General features: G+C 44.6%; 1 protein-coding gene and 1 pseudogene across 1 annotated transcript; both read left to right on the top strand.

Annotated features, from left to right (window-relative positions):
- The first annotated feature begins 967 nt into the window (after positions 1-967).
- LOC136492487 (uncharacterized) lies at positions 968-3,512 on the top strand (annotated as a pseudogene).
- Positions 3,513-19,587: 16,075 nt separating this feature from the next.
- On the top strand, positions 19,588-22,334 carry LOC136494008 (uncharacterized). Its single transcript, XM_066490148.1, has 5 exons — positions 19,588-19,823; positions 19,926-20,023; positions 20,825-20,924; positions 21,391-21,573; positions 21,946-22,334. The coding sequence occupies exons 1-5, from the start codon at positions 19,770-19,772 to the stop codon at positions 22,066-22,068; spliced, it is 558 nt and encodes a 185-aa protein (XP_066346245.1). The 5' UTR covers positions 19,588-19,769; the 3' UTR covers positions 22,069-22,334.
- The last annotated feature ends 2,690 nt before the right edge of the window (positions 22,335-25,024 follow it).

The following is a 25,024-nucleotide window of genomic DNA, read 5'->3' as shown; positions in this document are numbered from 1 at the left end:
GCCAACGGATTGGTGGATGCGCTCGGCTGTGGGGCGGTCGTGGGGCCAGGGGTCGTGGTCGCTCCACCAGGGCGCCGCTCTCTTTGTCAAGGCTGCATGCGGTCGCTTGGCTAGGGTGCCTGCTCTTCTCTCAAGGCTACGAGACAACTGCAGCTGCGTCGCCGGTGGAGTGCATGCAGCTGATTTGCAGGTGAAGGGACAGGCCCCATCAAATCACCTAGCCCCTAGCCATGTAGGTATTATATGTATTACATGTTAGTGTACATATTTTACTACTTTGGTTTGGTTTTAAGTTCTATGTTCAAATGATGTAAATTGATTATTTGTTAATGAGAATAGTCAAAATTACTCGAAATGTTGTCTAATCTTTTTTTGTTTTTTTCCTGATTTTCTATATGTTTTATTTGGTTCCCCTTTAAAATTTTCTAATTTAGCTTCTATAAAAATAATCTGGTTATTTTTTTGGCTTTTTTTAACGTCTGTATGTTTTATTTGGTTCGCCTTTGACATTTTCCAATTTGGCTTCTATAGAAATGATCTAGTTATTTTTTTGATTTTTGATTTTTTATTTGTATGTTTTATTTGCTTTTTCTTTGAATTTCTTCCAATTAGCACTTCATAGTAATTATCTGATATTTCTTTTGCTATTTTATTATTTAATTTTTGTATTTATTTGATATATTTTATTGAGGTATATGTATCGTAGGCCTTTGAACTTGTCGCGTGGTGCCACTTAGATCCATAAACTCTCAAATCGTACTTCTGGTACTCTAATGTTGTTTAAGTATGCCATTTAGGTCCATAACTCATCAGATCAAGATTTTTACCGACGTGGCGTCCACAGAGCGCATGTGAGCTGCACGTGAGCCCGGTTTGGGGCATGCAAATAAGCAGAGAGCCCCCCAAGTTCTTTTCATATCCTCCATTTCCCTCTTGATTCGTCGTCAGACGTACGTAGGTGTCAGTAATGGCGGCGCAACAACGCTCGGTGGTCCTCCTCGTGCGCGCGCTCGACGGCCGCGCTACGTCTGTGCGCCTGCCCGCCATGGCCTCCATGCGGGACCTCAAGGCAGCGCTGCGTGTCTGCTTCCCGCCCGCGTAGGCTGCCCCGACCTTCCACCTCTTCCTCCTCGACGACAAGCTCCTCCTGGACGCCAAGCTCGCCAACCTCTCACTCGCTCGGGGCGAGTTCGTCTCCCTCATCCCCTTCACCGCCAAGTTCGCCGTGCCGCCGACGGCGAGCGCCAATCCAAACCCACGCGTCGGCCCCTCTGTGTTCCCCGTGGCCAAAAGGAGTAAGTTTTCTTCGTCTTCGACGTGGCGCGGGGAGGATGTGTACGCCAAGATCGCCAGGGTGCCCATCCACGACCTGGCCTCGCCGTCCTTCTACTGCCACGGCGTGGAGCCACTAGACCCTGCTCGGATGGTGGAGCACCTCAAGCAGGGGCTCGGGAAGCACGCCCAGATAAGGTACTTCCAGGAGATCCCCGGCAGCGAGGTGTCCTTTTGCCTGCTCTCGTCTCACCTCTTGTAGCCCACCAGGGAGGTGCTCAGGGCCATCGGAGTGACGAGGCTGTACAGCCACCAGGCCCAGCCCATCGCCTCCGCCGCTTCTGCATCTGGCAAGAGCAAGCACATGGTGGTGTCCACCTCCACGCCTAGCGGCAAGTTGCTGTGCTACAACATGCCCGTGGTGGAGTCCATCTCGCGTCCCGCCACGGCATCATGCGCGCTCTACATCTTCCCGACCAAGGCGCTGGCATAGGACCAGCTCAAGACGCTGTGGGGGATGGTGAAGGGCGCCGGTCACCTCGGCGACGTCGTCAGCATCTACGACAGCGACACCCCGATGAAACACCACGCAAGGATCAGGGACGGCACGAGGCTGCTCATCTCCAACCCGGACATGCTGCACGTCTCGATCCTGTCGTGCCACACGCAGTTCCGACGGATCCTGTCCAAACTCGAGTACGTCGTCATCGATGAGGCTCACTCCTATAGGGGCGCCTTCGGCTGCCACACTGCGCTCATCCTCCGGCGGCTGAAGCGCGTGTGCGCGGACGTCTACGGGAGCCACCGGACCTTCATATCCTGCACGGCGACACTGGCGAACCCCTGGGAGCACGTCACGGAGCTCGCCGGCCTAGACGCTAACGACGTCGAGCTCGTGCAGAATGACGGTAGCCCTTGTGGGCCCAAGCACTTCCTCCTGTGGAACCCGTCGGTGTCAAGGCAAGGGAGGTGCCCGAGCGCAGCGCAGGAGGTCTCCCACCTCTTTGCCGAGATGGTCCAGCACGGGCTCCGGTGCATCGCCTTCTGCAAGACGAGGAAGCTCTGCGTGGCCGTGCTCTGGAGCTCGCGGACACCATCTGCGTGTACCGTGGTGGGTACGTCACTGAGGACCGGAGGAGGATCAAGGCCGGCCTCTTTGGCAGGACGCTCCGTGGCATGGCAGCGACGAACACTCTCGAGCTCGGGATCGACGTCGGCGGCATTGACGCGACGCTGCACCTCGGGTTCCTCGGGAGCATGGCGAGCCTGTGGCAACATGCCGGGCATTCCGGGCGGAGGTTGAAGCCGTCCATCACCATCTATGTCGGCCTCGACGACGCGCTGGACCAGTACTTCATGAGCTTCCCGCACAAGCTGTTCGGTAAGCCGGTGGAGCACTGCCACGTCGACTCTCGCAACTGCAAGGTCCTAGGGCAGCACCTCGCCTGCGCCACTTTCGAGAAGCCGCTGTGCCCGAAGCACGACGCTAGGCACTTTGGTCACGGCATGGATGGTGCCATGGTGACCCTGAGAGATCAGGGTCACCTGACGAACAAGAACACGAACAGTTCTGATCAGTCAGGTGTGTGGAAGTACGTCGGGCCTGACAAGAACCCTGCTCGCGCGGTGAGCATACGAGCGATCGAGCACGATAGGTACAAGGTGGTGGACAAGCAGGGCTACCGGGTGCTGGAGGAGATCGAGGAGAGCAAGGCTTTCTTCCAGGTGCACGAAGGCGCCGTGTACATGCACCAGGGCATCAGCTACTTGGTCGAGCAGCTGGATCTGTCGATGAGGACGACGTACTGCCGAGTAGCAGCTGATCTCAAGTACTACACCAGAGTTCATGACGTCACCGAGATCAACATCCTCCAAGACGATGGCCATGGCGATGGAACTGCCGGTGATGAAATTGCATCATCATCATCATCGCCCAGGCTAGGGTTCGACGGCGGCGTGCACGCGGCGTCGCATGCGCTGCTCAGCATCCTACCGCTGCGCATGATGTGCGCCGCCTCCGACCTCGGGACGCAGTGCGCCGCCGCCGCGACGCGCGGGAGCTAGAGCGGGAGCGGAGCTCCGGGTGATGGTGGTGACTGGTGACAGGGCGCCCGGGGATCAGCTGCATCGGCCTGGCGGCGCAGGTGGAGCGCCTCTTTGGCGAGCTGCTGGCCGCGGCCCTGCAGCTGGTCTCGGCGTGCGGCTGCGCCGGCGCGGATGGCTGCCCGAGCTGCGTGTAGAAAAGAACTGGGGGCCTCTCTGCTTATTTGTACGCCCCAAACCAGGCTCACGCGCAGCTCACGTGCGCTCTGTGGACGCCACGTCGGCAAAAACCTTGATCTGATGAGTTATGGACTTAAGTGGCATACTTAAACAACATTAGGGTGCCAGAAGTATGATTTGAGAGTTTATGGACCTAAGTAGCACCACGTGACAAGTTCAAGGGCCTACGATGCATATACCTCTATTTTATTTGTATCGTTAGATCTGGATCCAGCGATTATAGATATCGAGTGATGGCTGAGACGTGAACACTTGATTGTGTTTGTTTGTTGGAATCGAGTGATTTTAAGGAATGTGACACTCGGGTGTCACCTCTCCCTAAAACACTCGAATGTCCTGTAGATACTCCATTTGGAGAAAGCGCGCCGCCCGGCCGGCCGCCGGCCGCGAAGCTGGAGAACGTACACGTGCTAAGGTCAAACGTACCACGCGAGCCAATGCAAGGTCAGGGAGCGCTCGTCGGCACGTACGATCGATATACATAGATGTCATCGAGACATCGTGGCGAGCTAGCGCAGCATCGTGGGCGGCACCGGCAAGCTCAGGGTTCGCGCGAGGGTACATGCACAGTAGGCTCCACGGACACCTCCATCGTCGTCGTCTTCGACATGCACTTCACCTTACCGCACTGATGGATAGATCGTCGCTAGCTACCCTAGCTCCTTGCTTATCAACTGATCGATCCCCTCGTGTGCGTTGCATTGGTTCCAAAAGAAGTGCATTGTGTTTGTCTGTGGACTTGTTCGAATAAGCATTGTATTAGCTAGCATCCAGATGTTAACGACCTGGAGCACTACCACACTCGGAAACGGAACAGAGGTGTCAGGATCGTCTCCCCGTTCTACCGAGATCGATCTCGTATATTTATTTACCCAGAAAATTCCCGCATTGTAACTGTTCTTTTTTTTTAACAAGGAGTCACCTTTCTTTATCCATCGGGGTAACAACTAATACTGATACGAACTCCGTCAGAAGGAGCAACAAACCAAAATGTCTTTCTACCGAAGAATTTACAGAGCCCCAAGCTAGACAAGCATCATGATTCCAAGACGATGGGCCCGTACCCCCAAAACCCTCACCATAGATGCTTCTTACGGCATTATTGCCACTCAGAGCGTTTGGAGGCCAAGATCACTAGCCAAAGCCAGGCCCTCACGGCATGCCACTACCTCGCACTGGTGCAGCAAGGCTTTTTTTTTTTCTCCCGGTTGGAAAACCCCTTTAGTACCGGTTTTCCAACCGGGAGCACCAATCCAGTACTAAAGGTACCCTCCTTTAGTCCCGGCTTAATGCCCGGGACTAAAGGTCCTTTAGTCCCGGTTGGAAACACCAACCGGGAGTAAAGGGGGCCTCCAGGCCTGGCCAGGGACTGCCACGGGGTAGGACCTTTAGTCCCGGTTGGAAACACCAACTAGGACTAAATGTCCCTCTTTTTTTTTTCTCTTTTTCTGGTTTCTATTTTTGGTTTCTTTTTTCATTTAATGATTAGTTTTGATATTAAAATACATTTTCGAATACGCTGCTAATAGTAATATATATGTGTACTTCGCACGCGTAAGTTTTTGTTCGAACTTTGTACATAAATAACAAACGAATATACGCGTACATGCATATATATATGATGATCATATATGTACACATGTTATTTTATGTACATATAATATGTGCATATATATATATATATACATATATATATATATATATATATATATTACAAAGGTTTGATATATAAATTGTTTATGTCCTTAGCAATTCACTCCTCCAGATTTGGCATCCACGTTTTGTTCGGGTCATTGTAGAACTCGTCGTTGGGGTTGATGACCTGGTCATTTAGAAATCCTGCTATAGTCTCTCGAATTGCTTTAAGTTGGTCAAGTCGTATGACTCTTTTCCTCAACCATTCAGTCTTCAATAAAAGTTAAAGGGAAAAGTGTATATATATATATATATATGTGTGTGTGTGTGTATTGCTCATGTAATTACTTATACAAATGAGAGCAATAAAGAAATTGTAAATATACGATCAAAATAATATAAAGGAAAAAGTATTTATATACGTACTTTGAGTTGCTCTTCAGGAGTTCTTTTTGAGTACGCCATGATGAACTCGCAAACATAGTATCCGCAGTAGTTGTTATCCTGCTCCTGTCTTAGAACCCACTTTTAGGACAAAAAATCAATTAGGGTGAATTGAAATCATCATATGGTGTTAATTGAATATAAATGTGTAGTTATAGTACTTACTTTGTGTGCGATTACACCCAGTGACGCTTTGCAATGTTTCATTTTTTGTTCCTCAATGAACCTTTTCCAAACCCTGCTCCCAATAAAATAAAAAGTAATTTAACCTTTAATAATTGTTGAGAGATCGGCGCCATTATATATATATGTTGTTATAGAGAAACTAAATTAATTACCCTTGTATAATATCTATCATATCTTGATACTCTGTTTGCGGTTTTCTCAACGAGTCTAATATTTTTAATCTACTATTGGTCATATCGATGACCATCAATATTCAGTGATTGCTGCATAAATATATATATATATATATATATATATATATATATATATATATATATATATATGTGTGTGTGTGTGTGTGTGTGTGTGTGTGTGTGTGAGAGAGAGAGAGAGAGAGAGAGAGGTAACTAGCTAGTAAGGAAATATTGATGTCCCATATATATGATCGACATTAATTACTTATAATAACACTCATTTGAAGTTGTAGGGGAAGAGTATCTCCTTCTTGTCGCGTTGGTTCACTAAGAAATTCATGAGATTTCTCTCAGGTTGAGACTTATAATCCTTCGGGGGGTTAGGGTGTTTGTATACGACATACGGATCAACGAACCCAACATCATTATCCTTTCTCTTTCTAAGTTCTGTCATCTCATATCTGCATACATGAAAATTGTGAATATATATATTGTGAATATATAATAAAGAAATTGTGAATATAGTAGAAAATAATCACACTTACAGACAATAGCAGCTAATGAGACTTTTGTCGAGAGAGTCCAGGTGGCATAGTTGGTGTAATTCTAGAAGCTCGACATAGATAATGTCATTGCCACGGAAGTAATGGTGGTTTCTAATTCCGATAGAAATATAGATTTGTCCCGCATCAGACGTTGACATGTACCACCTGTTTAGCAGATACATTTGCGTACCCAGTTCAGCTAATTTCTCTAGGTTGTATAGACTCTGGCCTAGTACAAATTTCTTATAAGGATCCACTTCCGGAGCAGATGGTCCTTCAGCGAGCACTTCGGCAAGGTTCAAACCAGTGTCCTCATAAAACCGAAGAAATGACTCATAGCCGCCTACCTCCGCCACTAAGTTTAAGTTTGAACCATATTCGTTAGGAACTATAAGGGGAGGGATTGATTGTTGCGATTGTTGTCCGAGTTGTACAACACCTTTCCCTACTCTCTTCTTTTTTTGCGCCGCCTTATATGACTTGGTGAGAGAGCGATCATAGTCCGATATCGGTTGTTTTGGGGCGCTCTTAAGAGAATCCCGTTTTTTGTTCCAACTTCTTTCTTAGCTGATCTGGAGGTAGGAAGAAGTATGATGGCTCCGGGTTCTCCCTCGCTCGTCGTGCCTATTTTGCATCTTCAAAGAAATTTGTCACTTCTTTTTGTACTGCGTCCTTTAATTCCTGTTCACTTTTCTCATAAGATAGTTTTTGGGGAATAACTGGATGAGTATTTGCTTTCTGCTTCTTTGCCGGCGGGCAGGGCAATGGCTTCGTTTGCGTGGCGGACCTCTTAGGGGCTGGCTTCCTTGGAGGCGGGGGAGGCGTTGGAGACCGCCTTGGAAGCAGTGCAGACTTTGGAGGTGGCGGAGGCGTTGGAGACCTCGATGGAGGACTTGTGGACTTTCTTGGAGGTGACGAAGGAGTTAGAGATGGTGGGGATACAGCAGTGCCTTCGAAGGCGTCATCATTGCCCTGAGCACTATGATGGTCGGGAGAAGCAACAACTGGACTTTGGTTGGCGGAGGCCCTGCTTTGTGAGTAAAAAAAATAATGAGATATAAGTAAATGCTTATTATTAGTCATGCCCATAGAAAATTATCAAAAAATTGTTTTGTTAACTTTTGTCCGCACCTAATGTCTGCTGGCGGTGGAGCAGACGCCCTAGGGATAATGATGTAGCGCTTGCGCCATAGTATATATGCCTTCTCTGCTTCTCCTAGAGTCTTCTCTCCATCACCTCCAGGAATGTCAAGAGCTAGATCCTCATAACCTTTGCTTACTTTATCCACTGCGACCCTAGCATATTCAGGTTGTATTGGTGCCCCATGGATTCTTGGTGTCTTGGTAGGGTCTGGAGAAGTAAAAACACCGACAGTGACCTTGATTGTGTCATTCCCCCTTGGAACATGTAGCTTAATTGATGTCATTGGAGTAGTGACATCATCCACAGGGAAGCGCAGCGCTGCGTCATCTTGCTTTGGCAGCTCAGTGGAAGCATAGCTGCTTTTCAACTGACCAGGGGGGCTAATATTAACATTCATTCCTGGCTCTGATGTCTGCCTCTGGGCACTCATTGCTATCTGCACTTGCTTTCTGATTTCTTCCTGCATTCTTGCTTCCATTGCTTTTTCTCGCTCCTTTGCTTCAAGCACCATTTCCTACAACATTGTCACCTGTGCTGCTTGCTCCTCCTTGCTTCTCTGGCATCTTCGGTAGGTTTCCCTGTCATTAGGGAAACCATAAACCCATGGAGTGTTGCGTCCTAAGCCTCTGGTTTGGCCAGTGTATTCAGCAGTCCCGATGGCATACGTCAGCTCATCCTTCTCTCTATTGGGCTTGAACACACCAATCTCTTTAGCTTCTATAGCAAAAGCCAATCAGCGTGCTGCTGTTTCGAGTTTTTGCCCATACACTGCCAAACCGGTCTGTGGGTCGAGTCTTCCCCCATGACCGAAAACCAATTCTTCGAGCATGGGGGCCACTTGGCTGATTCTGGTTCGACCCCCTTGGCAATAATGTCCGCTTCCATTTTTTGCCACTTCGGAATGGCAGTATCATAGCCACCTGATCCCATGTCATGGTGGTATACCTTTTTTTGGGCATTCTCTTGGTTCCTTCTCACCCGTGCCTCACCCTCTGCTGATGTCTTGTACTCTACAAAATCATTCTAATAGGGCCTCTATTTCGAGATCGGGCCCATAGCAGTATTGAAATTCGGTGTTTTGTTCTTCTTGATGTATGTGTTGTATAGGTGTTTCTTCCAAGTCTAGAATTGTGTGGCCATCTTCTTCATAGCCCACGATCGAACTAGCTCCTTCAATTCATCATCGTTGATATCATCATAATCATCCGCTTGCAACATGAAATGGGCAAGGATATCGTTCCAGAGCAATTTCTTGTCAACATCAGAGACAAAACTAACATTAGGCTCGTTGATCTTTTTCTTCCATTCACGGATACTGATCGGAATTCTGTCCCTTACAAGGTACCCATAGTGTTCCATGAATTTCCTTTTATGTGGACCAAGTGGTTCGCCTGTCTCGATGTTGAATTCTGATATTATGTACCGGCCCTCTAGTGGTTTCTTCGGTCCTCGAACATTTTTGCTCTTCGCCGTTGTGGTCGCTGATCCAGAGGGCTACATATAAAAAAATAATAAATACATATCTATTGTACACAGAAATATATACAATATTCACATATAATATATATTTAGTATATATACCTCGCCTGTATTTTCTTGCAAAACATTTTCTTGCTCATTTTCAAGAGCTAGGTATTGACTTCCATCATCAACATCCTGCTCACCAGCATTGGCATTAATATTCATCATTTCTTCCTCCATGTTGTCTCCCGGGGCAGCCATATCTAACAAATTTAATAAAATTTAAGTCACATATATAAACAAGTCATATATATATACAATAAGTCATATACAAATTTATCTAAGTCACATATATATAAACAAGTCATATATGTAAACAAGTCATATATGTACAATAAGTCATAAACAAAATAAATCTAAGTCACATATATAAACAAGTCATATAAACAAGTCATATATATAAACAATTCATATATGTAAACAATCATATATGTCAACAAGTCATATATGTAAACAAGTCATATATGTAAACAAGTCATATAAAGAAGTCATATATATAAACAAGTCATATATGTAAAGAAGTTATATAAACGACGAATTCGCCCTAGCGAGAACGACGAATTCGCCCTAGCGAGAACGACAATTCGCTCTAGCGAGAACGACAGGGCGAATTCGTATATGACTTATTCGTAACGCTAGGGCGGGGCCGGCCGCGGCAGAGCGGGGCCGGCCGTGGTGGAGCGGGGCTAGGATGGTTGCGGTAGAGCGGGGCCGGCCGCGGTGGAGCGGGGCCGGGGCGGGGACGGCTGTGGCGGAGCGGTGACGGGCCGGGGTGGTCGGGGGGCGGCGCGTCGGTGAGCGCGCTTAGTCGGGTCTGTTAGGGCAGTGGGGGGAGGAAGAAGAGGGGCTAGGGCGGGATATAAGGGAGAGGACATTTAGTCCCGGACGCTACCACCAGCCGGGACTAAAGGCCCTTTAGTCCCGGGCCGTGTTAACGCCCGAGACTAATGGTCACACCTTTAGTCCTGGCTGGTGGTGGCGCCCGGGACTAAAGGTAACCTTTAGTCCCGGCTGGTGGTGGCGCCCAGGACTAAAGGTTTTTGGCGGGCAGCCAAACTGCAGTTTCGCTGCCCGCCAATTCATTAGGATTTTAATATATTTCTTTTTACACAAATGATAAAAGGATAGTTAATTACACAGAAAATTAAATAAAAGACATAAAAATATTTTTAAAAAATATAGATTCTATTTTGCTTTATTGCACACAGGAAAATTATGTGACCTAAAGTTTTATTTTTTTAACAAGTTTTAAAACATAATATAGTGTTTAAATTACTATTTTGATAATACAAAAATATAGTGTTTAATTAAATTCAGAAAAACTCTTGTGTTTCGACTGGAAATTTGTTTTCACATCATTTGAACGTGACATAATCCCACCATCAAACATAAATTTGTTTGCACATCATTTCAACGTGACATAATTCAACATCAAACATAAATTCACAATTATTACATAATATCTCTAATACACACTATTGAACATTAATATATATATCAAGCGGGCACAGTAATGAACTTCTTCTTGACGTATGTCCCTTGGTTATGATCGCACCATAACCATGGAGTGTCCTCATCGTTTAGCTGGATGCTAGGGTCTTTATTCACTGTGAAGGGTGAATTTCGGTCATCCTTTTCATAATCTTCTGACATGTCTGACTTGTCTTCAATTCCGACGATGTTTCTTTTTCCTAAAAGAACTATGTGGCGCTTTGGCTCATCATTGATTGGGTGGTTGTCGTTTTCCCTCTCTTCGGTTTTGTAGACATGTTCTTGACATAGAACACCTGAGTCACATCCTTTGCAAGGACAAACGGTTCGCCTTTATACCTAAAATTGTTGAGGTCCACTATTGTCATTCTATACTGGTTGTCGACTGCTATGCCGCCTCCAGTCGTCTTTACCCACTGGCACTTGAACAAAGGTACCTTAAAATGAGATGCATAGTCTAGTTCCCATATCTCCTCTATACGGCCATAGTGTGTTTGCTTGTTCCCACTAGGGTTGGTGGCATCTATGCGGACACCACTGTTTTGGTTGGTGCTCATTTTATCTTATGCTACTGTGTAAAATATATTCCCATTTATCTCGTACCCTTTGTATATGAGGATATGCCACGATGGCTGCCTAGCCAACAAATACAGCTCCTCATCAATACTCTCATCACCCTGACATTCTTTTCGCAACCAGTCACTAAAAGTTTCCATGTGCTGATGCATAATCCATGCTTCCGACTTCCCTGAGAACTCAGATCGGAGGAGGTTCTAGTGTGTCTCGATATACGGATCTACCAAGGAGAAGTTCTGTAGAACTATGTAGTGTGCTTTATTGAAATAATCATCACCCTTACCAATATATGTTTTCTTCCCTAGTGTCCCCTTTGAAAGCTCTAGTTTGGTTTTGGTGAATTGATGAAACCCTAAGTGCTAACCTAGTTTATCAAGTGCTCATGACATAGGTAGCACACTTCAAGTAGAAGAAGCTAATGAAGATCATAGCATGACAATGGTGATGGCATGGTGATGATCAAGGGCTTAAACTTGAAATGAAGAAAGAAAAAAACAAAAAGCTCAAGGCAAAGTTATAAACCATAGGAGCTATTTTGTTTTAGTGATCAAGACACTTAGAGAGTGTGATCACATTTAGGTTTGATAGCCGTACTATTAAGAGGAGTGAAACTCGTATCGGAATGCAGTTATCAAAGTGCCACTAGATGCTCTAACTCATTGCATATGCATTTAGGATCTAGTGGAGTGCTAACACCCTTGATAACATTTGTGAAAATATGCTAACACATTTGGCGCTTTTAGAAAAATGAAATGTCTATTTTATATTGCGCCGGATGCAAAATTCTTGGTGGTTGGCACATTTGAGCAAGGGTGAAGAAGTTAGAGTTGAAATGGAGTTGGTCGAAATGATGCTGGCGTCGGTCTATTGACCGGACGCTAAAAGGCTGCGTCCGGTCGAGCTGTCAAACGGCATAGTAGGTAGGGTTGAGCACCGGACGCTGGTCTACGTCCGGTCAAGGTGGACCGGACGCGTCCGGTCGAAAAAACATGCCTCGGGGAGCTTACTGGAAACGACCGGACGCTAGGGCTTCAGCGTCCGGTCAGTTTTGACTGGAGCGTCCGGTCAGTATGACTGGAGCGTCCGGTCAGAGCGCGTTTTGCCTAGTGAAGGGGTATAACGGCTCTATTTGATGGGGGCTCTATTTATAGCCCCATGGCCGGCTCAAGGGACAACTCTTGCACATTTTCATTGACATAGCAACCTTGTGAGCCTAGCCAAAGAACTCCCACTCATCTACATCATTGATTCATCATCATAGTGAGATTGGGAGTGATCCAAGTGCATTGCTTGAGTGATTGCATCTAGAGGCACTTAGTGATCGTGTTTCGCTGCGGATTTCGCTTATTACTCTTGGTGGTTGCCGCCACCTAGATGGCTTAGAGCAGCGAGGATCATCGAGTGGAGGTGGTGATTGTCTCCGGCTCCGATCATGGTGATTGTAAGGGGTTCTTGACCTTGTCACTGGCGGAGAGCCAAAAGGTACTTTAGTGAATTGCTCGTGGCTTGTGTGATCCTCATCTTGTGTTGGTTGTGCGGCACCCTATTGAGGGTTTGGCGTGTGAAGCCAATTAGCGCGTGAACCTCCAAGTGAGTGAATCGCCACAACGAGGACTAGCTTGCCGGCAAGCAAGTGAACCTCGGTAAAAATCATTGTGTTCATCCTTTGATTCCGAGGTGATTGGTCTCCATTGTTATTCATCTTTGTGATTGATTGGTACTTCATCTACACGGCGGTATAACTATCCTAATCACTCTCTTTACTTTACCGCAAACTAGTTGACAAGCTCTTTAGTGTAGCTAGTTGTGAGAGCTTGCTTGCTTGGTTGGTGTGGCTCTTTAGTTAGTCTTTGAGAGCACACTAACATAGAATAGTGTCTTTGCTATTGTGTGAATAGACACTATCTAAACTAGAATTGTGGTAGGTGGCTTGCATTTTAAGTAGGCTAGTGCAACACTCGCTTCGCCTCATAATTGTCTAACCACTTTGTTAAGTGTTGTTGTAGAAATTTTATTAGGCTATTCACCCCCCTCTAGCCATTAGGACCTTTCACCCTTTCCACTTAGTCTCCCCTCATGTCACGATTCAAGAACACCAATCGGGTTAATATCGGGAATGAAGTCAACATAGAACTCAATGACCTCCTCTGTTCCGTAGCCCTTAGCGATGCTTCCTTCTAGCCGAGCACGGTTGTGAACATATTTCTTTAGGATTCCCATAAACCTCTCAAAGGGGAACATGTTGTGTAGGAACACAGGACCGAGAATAGTAATCTCCTTGACCAGATGAACTAGGAGGTGTGTCATGATATCAAAGAAGGAAGGAGGGAACACCAACTCAAAGCTGACAAGACATTGAACCACATCATTCTGTAGTTTCGCTAGATCTGTTGGATCGATTGCCTTCTGAGAAATTGCATTGAGGAATGCACATAGCTTCACGATGGCTAGACGTACATTTGGCGGTAGAATTCCTCTTAATACAACTAGAAGCAATTGAGTCATGAGCACATGGCAGTCATGGGACTTTAAGTGTCCAAATTTCTTCCCTGGCATATTTATTATACCCTTTATATTCGAGAAGAATCCAGACGGTACCTTAATGCTATCTAGGCATTCAAACAAGCTGTCCTTCTCTTCTTTGCTAAGAGTGTAGCTGGCAGGACTTAAGTACAGCCGTCCATCATCTGTCTTCTCTGGATGCAGGTTGTCTCGTTCTTTCAAACACCGTAGGTCCTGTCGTGCTTCAATTGTGTCCTTAGGCTTCCCATACACGCCCATGAAGCCTAGCAGGTTCACACAAAGATTCTTCATCAGGTGCATCACGTCGATCGCGCTGCGGACCTCTAGGACTTGCCAATAGGGTAGCTCCCAAAGTATGGACTTCTTCTTCCACATGGGTGTGTGACCGTTGGCGTCCTTCGAAACAGGTTGGCTGCCAGGTCCTTTTCCAAATATTACTTTCACATCATGGACCATATCGAGGACGTCCTCACCAATTCAGTTGCGAGGCTTGGTCTGGTGGTCTGCCTTACCTTTAAAATGCTTGCCTTTCTATCTTACGGGGTGATTTGCAGGAAGAAATCGTCGATGCCCAAGGTACACGACCTTGCGACACTTTTTCAAGAATATACCATTCATGTCACCGAAACAGTGCGTGCATGCATTATATCCCTTGTTTGATTGTCCTGAAAGATTACTTAGAGCTGGCCAATCATTGATTGTTACGAACAACAATGCTCGCAGGTCAAAGTGTCCTGCTTGTGCTCATCCCACACGCGTACACCTGGCTTGTTCCACAAAAATAGAAGTTCTTCAACAAGTGGCCTCAGGTACACATCGATGTCGTTGCTAGGTTGCTTTGGGCCTTGGATGAGCACCGGCATCATAATAAACTTACACTTCATGCATAACCAGGGAGGAAGGTTGTAGATACATAGAGTAATAGGCCAAGTGCTGTGACTACTGCTCTGCTCCCCGAAAGGATTCATACCATCCGTACTTAAAGCAAACCTTAAGTTTCTTGCATCACTTGCAAACTTGAGGAATTCTCTATCGATTGCTCTCCATTGGGACCCATCAGCAGGGTGTCTCAACATATTGTCTACCTTACGGTCTTCTTTGTGCCATCGCAACAACTTTGTATGGTATCTGTTTCTAAAAAGATGTTTCAAGCATGGTATTATAGGAGCATACCACATAACCTTGGTAGGGATTTTCTTCTTGGGACGTTCGCCCTCAACATCACTAGGGTCATCTCACCTGATCTTATACCGCGACGCGTGACATACAGGGCATGCATCCAACTTCTCATACTCCATGCCACGGTAGAGGATGCAGTCATTAGGACATGCATGTATCTTCTGGATTTCTAATCCTAAAGGGCAGACTACCTGTTTTGCTTCATACGTAGTGCTGGGCAATTTGTTATCCTTCGGAAGCATCTTCTTTTAGATTTTTAGTAACTCCACGAATCCCTTATCAGATACATCATTCTTTGCCTTCCATTGCAGTAGTTCCAATGTGGTACCTAACTTTTTCTGTCCTGCATCACAAGTTGGGTATAGCAATTTCTTGTGATCCTCTAGCATGTGGTCGAACTTGATCTTCTCTTTTTCACTTTTGCATTCTCTTTGTGCGTCACGAATGGCCTGACCAAGATCATCAGCGGGCTCCTCCTCTGCTCCTACCTCTTCTTCAGCGGGCTTCTCCTCTGCCCCCATCTCTTCTTCAATGGGCTTCTCCTTTGTCTCCACCTCTTCTTCAGCTTCCCTCATTGCAGTATCATTGAAGGCACCATATTCAGCAAAAATGTCATCATTGCCCCATTGTTCTTCTTCACTTTCTTCTATTACAACTCCGGTTTCTCCGTGCTTCGTCCAACAAATATAGTTTGGCATGAAACCCAACTTAAACAAGTGTGAATGAAGAGTCTTTGAGTTAGCATATTCCATCGTATTCTTACATACGACACATGGGCAGCACATGAAACCATAGCGTTTGTTTGCCTCGGCCGCACATAACAAAGAATGCACGTCGTCCATGAACTCTTGGGACCGACGATTAGCATTGTACATCCAATGCCGACTCATCTGCATTACATGACATAAATACCATATTAAAACCTAAAACATAATTAGTTAATTATAAAACATGCATACCACCACAAAAGCTATAAATTTAAGAAAGCCTCGCTATAATGTATACAATCCCAACTACCACTAAAAACACTAAAGCTAAAATGCACTTCAGCAGCACAAGGATTTCGCGACCAATCCCAACTAAAACAGACAGATCCCCCATTTGTTTAACATCTTTGGGCTTCTTCGGCTGGATCACTGCCTCATTAGCTGCCATATCTGCCTGTTGTGCAAGATATTTTTGCATGAGTTCAACATACTCTTCCTCCCAGTAGAAGCCTCAACATCCAATGCCATCTCACTGAAATTAAAACAGAAAATTAGAACTTTAATCATAACCATCATGAAAATAGGTATAAACAAACTATAGTCATTAAATATGATAAAATAACTCACATTGCGATCCGGACACTTGTAGAAAATGCGACCCTTGTTGGGACCCTCCTTCTTCACTCGGTACTCCATCACAATCTTCGTTTCATCACAACACTTGCCGCATGCAATGAGTGGGAGGCCCGGCCTAAGTCGCTTTGGAAACCCATGAGAGGCCGAGGACCCGGAAGTAGTTGCCATCTACTCTCTATACTCATTTTTAATACACTATAAATTTCTCATTTTATAAACAAATAAAATTAAAAAAAACTCTAAAATTCTCTATATCTCTAAACAATGAAGTGTGCTATGCATGCTACAAATGAACGGTGAATACTAGGGATGAAAACGGATCGGATATGGACAGATATCACCGATATTACATTTGTTTTCATATTTCTATCCAGATTCGGATTCGAATACCGATAGTGTCAACTATGTCGGATAGGATACGATTGGATATCAACATCATAAATATGCGATTTGAGTATTCGGATACGGATACGGTATCGGATGTTGGATATCCGGACTCGGATACAGACAGATCTCAACCCCTCTAAACGGATTCGGTTTTGAATACGGTCGGAAAATATCCGTACCATTTTCATCCCCGGTGAATACTAGTTTTTAATAGCTACTTTAACCTTCCTTCATGTAAATATGCAAGCTTGAAGTGATTTTGAGCTCAAATTGCTTACAAATGAAAAAAACCACAATAAAGAACCATATATATATAGTGAACAAAATGAGATAAGACAATGGTGAAACATGAGAGTATGAAGTTGGTAACCTTTAGAACCGAAGAATCGACGGAGGAATCGAAGAAATCGATGGAGGAATCGAAGAATGGATGGAGAAAGAGCAAGAACACTGCTTAAATTTGAACTGAAGCTCTCGGGCGGGCTCAGAGAGGAAGAAGACGGCTAGCAGGATTTATAGGGGGACTTTTAGTCCCGGTTGGTGGATCCAACTGGGATTAAAGGTCACTTTCCAGTCCCGGGCCACGCCACTAGCTGGGACAAGAGCTTTACTCCCGGTTGGAGCCACCAACCGGGAGTAAAGGTCGACCTTTAGTCCCGGTTGGTGGTTGATGGCTCCAACCGGGACTAAAGGTCCCCTGCCACAACGGCCTGGCGCAGGAGCCGTTGGGCAGGGACCTTTAGTCCTGGTTGGAGCCACCAACCGGGACTAAAGGTCTCTCTAGTCCCGGGCGCAATATTTTCCGGGACTAAAGCCTGGTTTGGCCCTTGGATCAAAGGTCTGTTCTCTACTAGTGTCGGTTGTTTCTGGGTCGACGTAGCCTTCCAGGTCCAATGCTGACGCGCCTAGAAAGTTTACATCTTCGTCCCTGGCCACGGCCGTCACCGAGGCCTTACTTGAATTCTTGAAGATCGCCGCGTCCACATTAACTTTCGCAAATCTCCTTAGTGGTTTGATCCATCGCGGTGTTGGGTCGGCCACCATCTGCTTTTGCTTTGTTGCTCGACTTGATCATCTCCAATTCACTAGTGAACCGTTCCACAAAGCTTTAGTCGAGAACGGGCTTTGAAATTTGCTCTCGTACAGCGCTTGCCATCGCGCGTACCAGACAGCCCAAAAGGCGAACCACCTCCCATGTAAACTCTTCATGCTTGAGCGCAGCCGTTACCTCTGCTAACCAAGCCCTTGCGTCCGGCGTTTGTATCTGGCATATAAACACCATAAGCTCCTCCCTCTCCAAGGCTCAAACGCACTTGGCTAAGTTGAACTCCAGCAGTGCACGCCTCCAAGAGTCCGTACATCCGCACAAGGATAGGTCCCATCCAATGCCATGTTCCTGCGATGCTGAACGTCCCTGGTTGGGATGGAATGCCTCGCCAAACCCTAAATCCACTTTGGCAATCGTTCACTCAAAAACAAAGCCAGCGAACGATTGGGCTCCAGCCAGCGAACGATTGGGAGCATCCGCTGATGTCAGCGCTGACATAGTCTAAAAAAGTAAAATATTTTATTTTGAATTGCTATAACTTTTGAATGGTGTATTTGTTTTTAATTCCGTCTGCACCGTTGTGTTCTACACGACGTGGTGAACAAAACTAGACCCTACTTGCGCATGTTTCAAAGATTTTTTTCGAATAGCAATTTATGTATATTAATTTATAATATATAACTTAGGCCTTGTTTAGTTCCTCCCCCTAAATTAAGTTTAGTCCCTATCACATCGGATGTTTGATATATGCATAGAGTATTAAATATAGACTTAAAAATAACTAATTGCATATATTGCGACTAATTTAAGAGGCGAATTTTTGAAGCCTAATTAGTTTATGATTTGACAATATTATGCTACAGTAAAGCTACGGTAAACTTATTCTAATGATGGCTTAATTAGACTTAATAAATTTGTCTCGTGGAGTACTGAGGACTTCTATAATTTGTTTTATTATTACTATCCGAACACTCCTATGTGACACTCAATGTGACACCCTAAACTTTAGATTTAAACAAGGCCTTATAACTTACAACTTATGTACACAAGTTATATTGAATAACTTATGTACACAAGTTGTATAGAATAACTTATGTACACAAGTTGTGTTTGATAACTTATGTACATAGTTGTGTTTTATAACTTTTGTGTTTCTAAGTTTTGGTATAAGTTATAAGTTAATTCGTCCCTTTGTGTTAATAACTTTTGTGTTTGTAAGTTTTGGCACAAGTTATAAGTTAATTAGTTCCTTTGTACTTAATAGCTCTTTGTAAATAAGTTGTGTTTTTATAACTCTTGAGTTTTCAAGTTTTTCGCATAAGTTATATGTTATAAATTAGTACGCATAAATTCCTAGAAAAAAAATTCTTCAAAACATATGTAAGTGGGGTCTAGTTCGTCTCGTCACGTAGAACACACCGGGACAGATGGAATTAAAAACGGATACACCGTTTAGAAGTTATAGTAACTTAAAATAAATATTTTGCTTTTTTTCACCTATATTAGCGCTGACGTCAGGGTGAGCGCGTGCGCAGCCGAGAACCCAAAAAAGAATGACTGAGCACGCCCGCGCCATCCAAAACAGGAAAAAGGTGAAATTATTTTTTTTTCAAAAAAAGGAAACAAAGCCATGTCGGAGAATCGTTCGCTTGATTTAACATGTAGTGAGCGCTCGCTAATTATTACAGGAAACACTACCTTATATGGAACTCTGTTTTGTTTTGAGGGGAGGATGGAACTTTGATTCTTGTTGGGATAGCCCAATATGCGAACACACCCAATCCGCTAAAGGCCCAACAGGCCCATCTGCCCGACGCCCCGTGCCCCCGACTGCCCTCAGCGACGCTCTCCACCGTCCGTTTGCTCAGCGCCTCCACTCGCTGCCTGTCGCCCCCAAGGCCCAAGCCATCCGCAGTCCGTCCGCCCCCGTGACGCGAGCGCCGCCAGGGAGCCGAAAGTACGCTTCGGTTCCGCCGGCGCGCGACGGGATTCGAGCTGGGTGTTGGGTAGCCTCTCACGATGCCGCCAGCCCCCAAATCCGGCGACGCTCTCTTCGCCAGCGTGGATCGCGTCGTAAGCTTCTGAACCCGTCCGTTGCTCACGGAAATCTGGCGCTGACGCTAGATCTGGCCTTGGACTTCGCCTAATCGCTTTCTGGTTCATCGCTGGTTTCAGAATGCCGAGCTGTTCACGCTCACGTACGGCGCCATGGTGCGCCAGCTGCTCACGGATCTGGAGGAGGTCGAGGAGGTCAACAAGCAGCTCGATCAGATGTACGTGGCTCCCCTTCTCTCTCTCCTTCTCTTAGTTGCCGCATTTCCCTGGCCGATTCGGCGAATTTTCATGGATGATGGAGCCAGTTAAATTTTGCAGCCTTAGTGCAGTACTGGTAGAAACGTTGATTTCCTTGTGGCCGTGCGTATGGAATCGTTTCTGATAGTTCTCATCGCTGACAAATTGTGCGATGTTTTCACTCAATGATATATGGATCATGCAAGATTATTCAATACGATTTGTAGACACATACAACACAATTAACTTGAACTATGGAATTGGACCTGATAGCCTGAGATCACAGACTTTGTGCAGCATGTGAATGAAAAGAAAAAAGGATTTTTCTTGATGGTATTTAGTTCTCACTCTAGGAGTCATAGTAAGAGTGATGTGGTCTGTCTTTTCGGAGACATCCCATAGAAGAAAAGTGATATTGTCGTCTGAAATACACAGTTCCTACATCTGGATTATATGTTCTTTCTATCCAGCCCATGGTATACGTCCCGTGGTTGGTCATGACCCACTTACATGCCATGTTTCTACTCAGGGATAAGATTTGCTCAATTATATGTATTTCACTTTTGCAACTTTCTCCTCAATTGAGGAATAATGAAGTTGGATCTGGGCGAATCTCAACTAGAATCAAGTATGAAGTGGTAGTTAGTATGATTGGCAACATAATAACTGTTTTGCAGAGTTAATATCCCTTGTTTTCTGGCTGCAATTCTCATAATTTTGTCTTCAAACTTTTTTCATTTAAACCCTTTCCAACATGTTAAAAGGAAAAGTTTCACTTTCAGGGGTTACAACATTGGAACTCGATTGGTTGATGAGTTCTTAGCAAAGTCAAATGTATCAAGGTGTGTTGATTTCAAGGAGACTGCCGATGTTATCGCAAAGGTCTTTGCTAAACTTCACAGCAATACGCAGCTCCTGAGCTTACGCCCCTATTCCTATATGGCATATCTGCTCTTTTATTCTGTATATGTTTAATATTCTAACAAGTACTTGCGCGGTGTTGGAGCAAATGCATATATGGTCTTGGTGGTTCACAGCATCCACTTCTTTTAGATTATTTAATGCTTCTGTTCACTGCCTGTGCTAAACTAGTTCAGTAACGATGCTGTCTCCTGCAGATCGTCCATATAGTGTGCCGAGCTTTTCTTGTTTATGCCTTCTTGGTTTATTGAAGTCCAATGACCATTTGACATGTTCCTATTTTGTTGAATATTTGTTAATTGCTGCCTATAAGATGCTGGATATATAGGTTATCAAATGTTTAGCACTTGCAATGCTGCATCTTTTTTCCCATCCTCCATGGATTCAAGGTCTGACAGCACCCTTTTATTTTTCCTTGTCACAACAGCTTGGCTTCAAAATGTTCTTGGGTGTGACTGCAACTGTGACCAATTGGGATGCTGAGGGTACAAGTTGCAGCCTTGTCCTGGAAGACAACCCGCTTGTTGATTTTGTCGAGCTCCCTGACACTTGCCAAGGCCTTCAGTATTGCAATCTTTTAAGTGGAGTTATTAGGGGGGCATTGGAAATGGTTGGTCTTCTGTTTAACTGCTATCTCCATTCAAGTTTCTTCCTTTACCTTTCATGTCAGTCATACTATCGAATGTTGTTCTGAAGTTGTTTCAGAATGCATACAGCCAGCTTCCTGAAACTTTGACTGTTAATATGGTGGTACTAATATATTTGTCCTCTGAAATACTTAATATTGATATTTCATAATGCATACAGCCAGTCTTGTAGAATTATTTAGATTTATCACAAATAAGTGATACTAATATTGATATTTTCCCCCTATACCACTGTTACATGGTGGTGGCCCTACCTGCTGTAGCATGGAACCTTACACACCTATGTTCAACTTATTATGGTGTTCTTACTGATTGATTGCAAGTGTTATATGTAGGTGTCTATGAAGACGGAGGTGACATGGGTACGTGACATGCTTCGTGGGGACGATGCCTATGAGATGCGGGTGAAACTTATCAAGCATGTCCCGGAGGAATACCCCTACAAGGATGATGACTAGTTCTATTTCAGTGGAAGATTTTGGGACAGGTCGCCTGTTTGCTTGTTTGGATTTTCACATCGTTGTCGTCAACGGATTCTAGTTCTGCTATAACCTGATGTCATACGAGGAAGCTGTGGATTATATTTTACACTTGCCGTGTGTATTGCTTATGTATTGTAGAAATCATACATGATCTTCCATGAGTTGCGGCTTTGAATTAGTCTGCTGAATTCAGAGCATTCGCAATGCAAATTGTGTTATATAGAAATAAAGTATTTTCAATCTCCTTAGCTGTCATTAGGTCCTGTTTGGTTTTCATAAGTCAGGTGACTGAAAATCAGTGACTTATAAGTCATGTCTGTTTGGTTGTAGATGACTTATAAGCTTTAAGTGAAAGGTGTGGGCCTCACGTGGAAAAGAGTGGCTTATAAGTTTTAAGCAAGGGTGAACCAACTTATTTCTTATAAGCAGGGGTGACTTATAAGTTGGTGGTGTTTGGTAAAATCAATCACTTGTTTCACTTTTTAACTTATAAGTAGGTGACTTATTTGAAACCAAACAAGCCTTATCTGCTCTCATTCATGCAAAGTTCTCCCGTTCTTTGCCTGCCTTCTCCATTTCCCTAAAAGAGCTTGGTTTGTTATTAGCAAAAAAAAAAAAAAAAAAGAGAGCTGGCCTAGAATTTTATAAGAGAATGTTGCTTCTACAAGCTCCCTTTCAGTCACCTAGCAGCCCTACATCGACAGTTCTACACTGTAAACAACTTTAGACAAATTTTCCACTAACGAAAACTGACAGTCACTGTTGTTGACTCTGCAAAAGCAAAAAAATAAAAATAAAAAAATGATTGACTTCATTATGTAGTAACAAAAATCTTTTTTCAATCTTTTTTTCTGTAATATTTTTTCCGCTATTTTAGAACAATATTTTTCTTTGATGAGACCCAACATTCCTTTTTCTGTAGTATTTCTCCCTCTTTGTGGAACAATACATTCCTTTGATGAAAACATTAAAATGAAAGTTGTTTCAGCTCAGAAGAAAAAAATGTTCCAACAAGAAACTATTCTATCGAAAGAAAACAAAGTTAGAAGAAAATATTGCTGGTAAGAAAAATTGTTCCATAAAAACAACAAAATAATGTTCCCTCACCCCCCCCAAAAAAAATCTCACCATAGATGTGAAAACGACTTTAGTCACATACGTATGCGACGTCTAGTATTTCCAATGCTACCCAGAGCTTTGCCTCAGCGTAAGTTGGCCTTCTACATTTCCTGAAAGAGACGAATAGCTTCGTTTGATATTAGTATATGAAATTATGAAATTGATCAATATTTTTAGAAGAAATAATGTTGCTTTTACGAGCATAAATAATACCATTTCAGTCACCTAGCACTACCAGCCCTACATCAAGCCATGAACACTGCAAAAACTCTTGATAAATTGCCCACTCATGAAAGCTTGCAGTTATCACTTCATTTGGATTTGTTATTAGTACAAAAATCATGAAGTTGACCTTGAATTTCCGAAGAAACAACGTTGCTTATACAAGCGCCATTTGGCAAAAATAAGACCCTTTCAACTACCTAGCAGCCCTACATCGACACTGCAAACAACATTAAATACATTCTTCCAGTCGCTCGGGTAGTTGGGTTGGTAGACAGTCGCTAACGGCCGTGTTCGGGGGCTGGCTGATTGCCGGCTGGCCAACCACCTCATAAAATCACTATTCACATCATGCCAGAACAATATTTTTCTCTCATAACAATTAGCTGAAACAGTATTTTTCAGTCCTGCCAATCAGGCTAAACGTTGACTCTGCGAAAGTAGAAAATCGAATAAACTTCATGAGGAGCCCTCAAACTTATATGGTTGTCACGGCCTCCAACATTCGAAATGTTACTTTGGATTCCTAAATTTATCCTAACATTCAAGTCCTCAGCTCAGGAAATTCTATTTTTGGTCTTTTATCTATTCGAGCAATGCCCACAAAAACAAGCCTCTGTTCTTTCAGGATCAGAGCTGCTAGGATGGAATTCCCCATACGAAGTTCGTTGACTGTTATTTTTTTTAAAGTTCGGTGACTGTTCGTGAGTTTTAATCCCAAAAATGATTAGTAGCATTATCTTATCTACTAGTACTCTCTCTCTCTATATAAAATAGGCAACTGAAGTCTGTTGGAGTCTCTCACACACAAAGAGCGCGCACGTAGAAAGAAAACAAAACCAAGCCATGGCCGCTGCTCGGTGCCCTTCCCTCGTTCTCATGCTGCTACTGTCCTGCACCTGCTGCGGCGCCGCGTCTGCCGCCGCGGATGAGAAGCTGACCCACCTCCACTTCTACTTCCACGAGGTTGAGGCCGGCACGCCCAATGCCACCATCGTCAATGTCGTAAGCCTCAACAAGTCGGCCTCTGGTGTGTCTTTCGGCAAGTCTCTCCTAGATCGCTTCTCGTCCTCTTCACTATCAAGCTTCCGTCAAAACCGCCGCGGGCCTTGTTCCCTCCGTACACGGTGGCGGCCACACCACAAACGCAGTTGGTGTGGTCTCGCAAGACTTACAATCCCCGCCGAGTACAACAATGATGCACTCAAGCACCGAGTAATAAGAGGTGTGCAAACCTAATTAAACACTAGACCTAAACCTAGAGCAAGTATATAAGTGGTGGTCTAATCAACCTAAACACTTCACAAAGCACCTACGCTAATCACCTAAAATTTCACTAGGCACTTTGGTGGCTGGAGCAACTAAAATGAGTCTCAACTCATATATCAATTCATTGGGCTCTCACACCTTCAATTTGCCCGGCCATGGGGGTATTTATAAGCCTCCAACCAAATAGAGTCATTGATCCCCTTGGAGGGCTATTCTACGCACCACCGGACCAGATGCTCGGGGGGTCCGGACCATGCTTCCTCGATCCGGTTCCCTCCAACGGTCACTGACATGCAACCATTTGAACTGGTTGTTATGCGCG

Source organism: Miscanthus floridulus, chromosome 11 (genome assembly GCF_019320115.1).
Source record: "Miscanthus floridulus cultivar M001 chromosome 11, ASM1932011v1, whole genome shotgun sequence".
NCBI classification, from domain to species: domain Eukaryota; kingdom Viridiplantae; phylum Streptophyta; class Magnoliopsida; order Poales; family Poaceae; genus Miscanthus; species Miscanthus floridulus.
This window is presented reverse-complemented; position numbering and strand designations above follow the sequence as displayed.

Bases quoted from the DNA above. Each gene is read 5' to 3' on its own strand.
- LOC136494008 (XM_066490148.1), top strand. From the start codon at position 19,770: ATGCCGCCAGCCCCCAAATCCGGCGACGCTCTCTTCGCCAGCGTGGAT. The intron at 19,824-19,925 runs GTAAGCTTCTGA...CGCTGGTTTCAG, and splicing joins TCGCCAGCGTGGATCGCGTC to AATGCCGAGCTGTTCACGCT. The intron at 20,925-21,390 runs GTCTTTGCTAAA...TTGTCACAACAG, and splicing joins CTGCCGATGTTATCGCAAAG to CTTGGCTTCAAAATGTTCTT.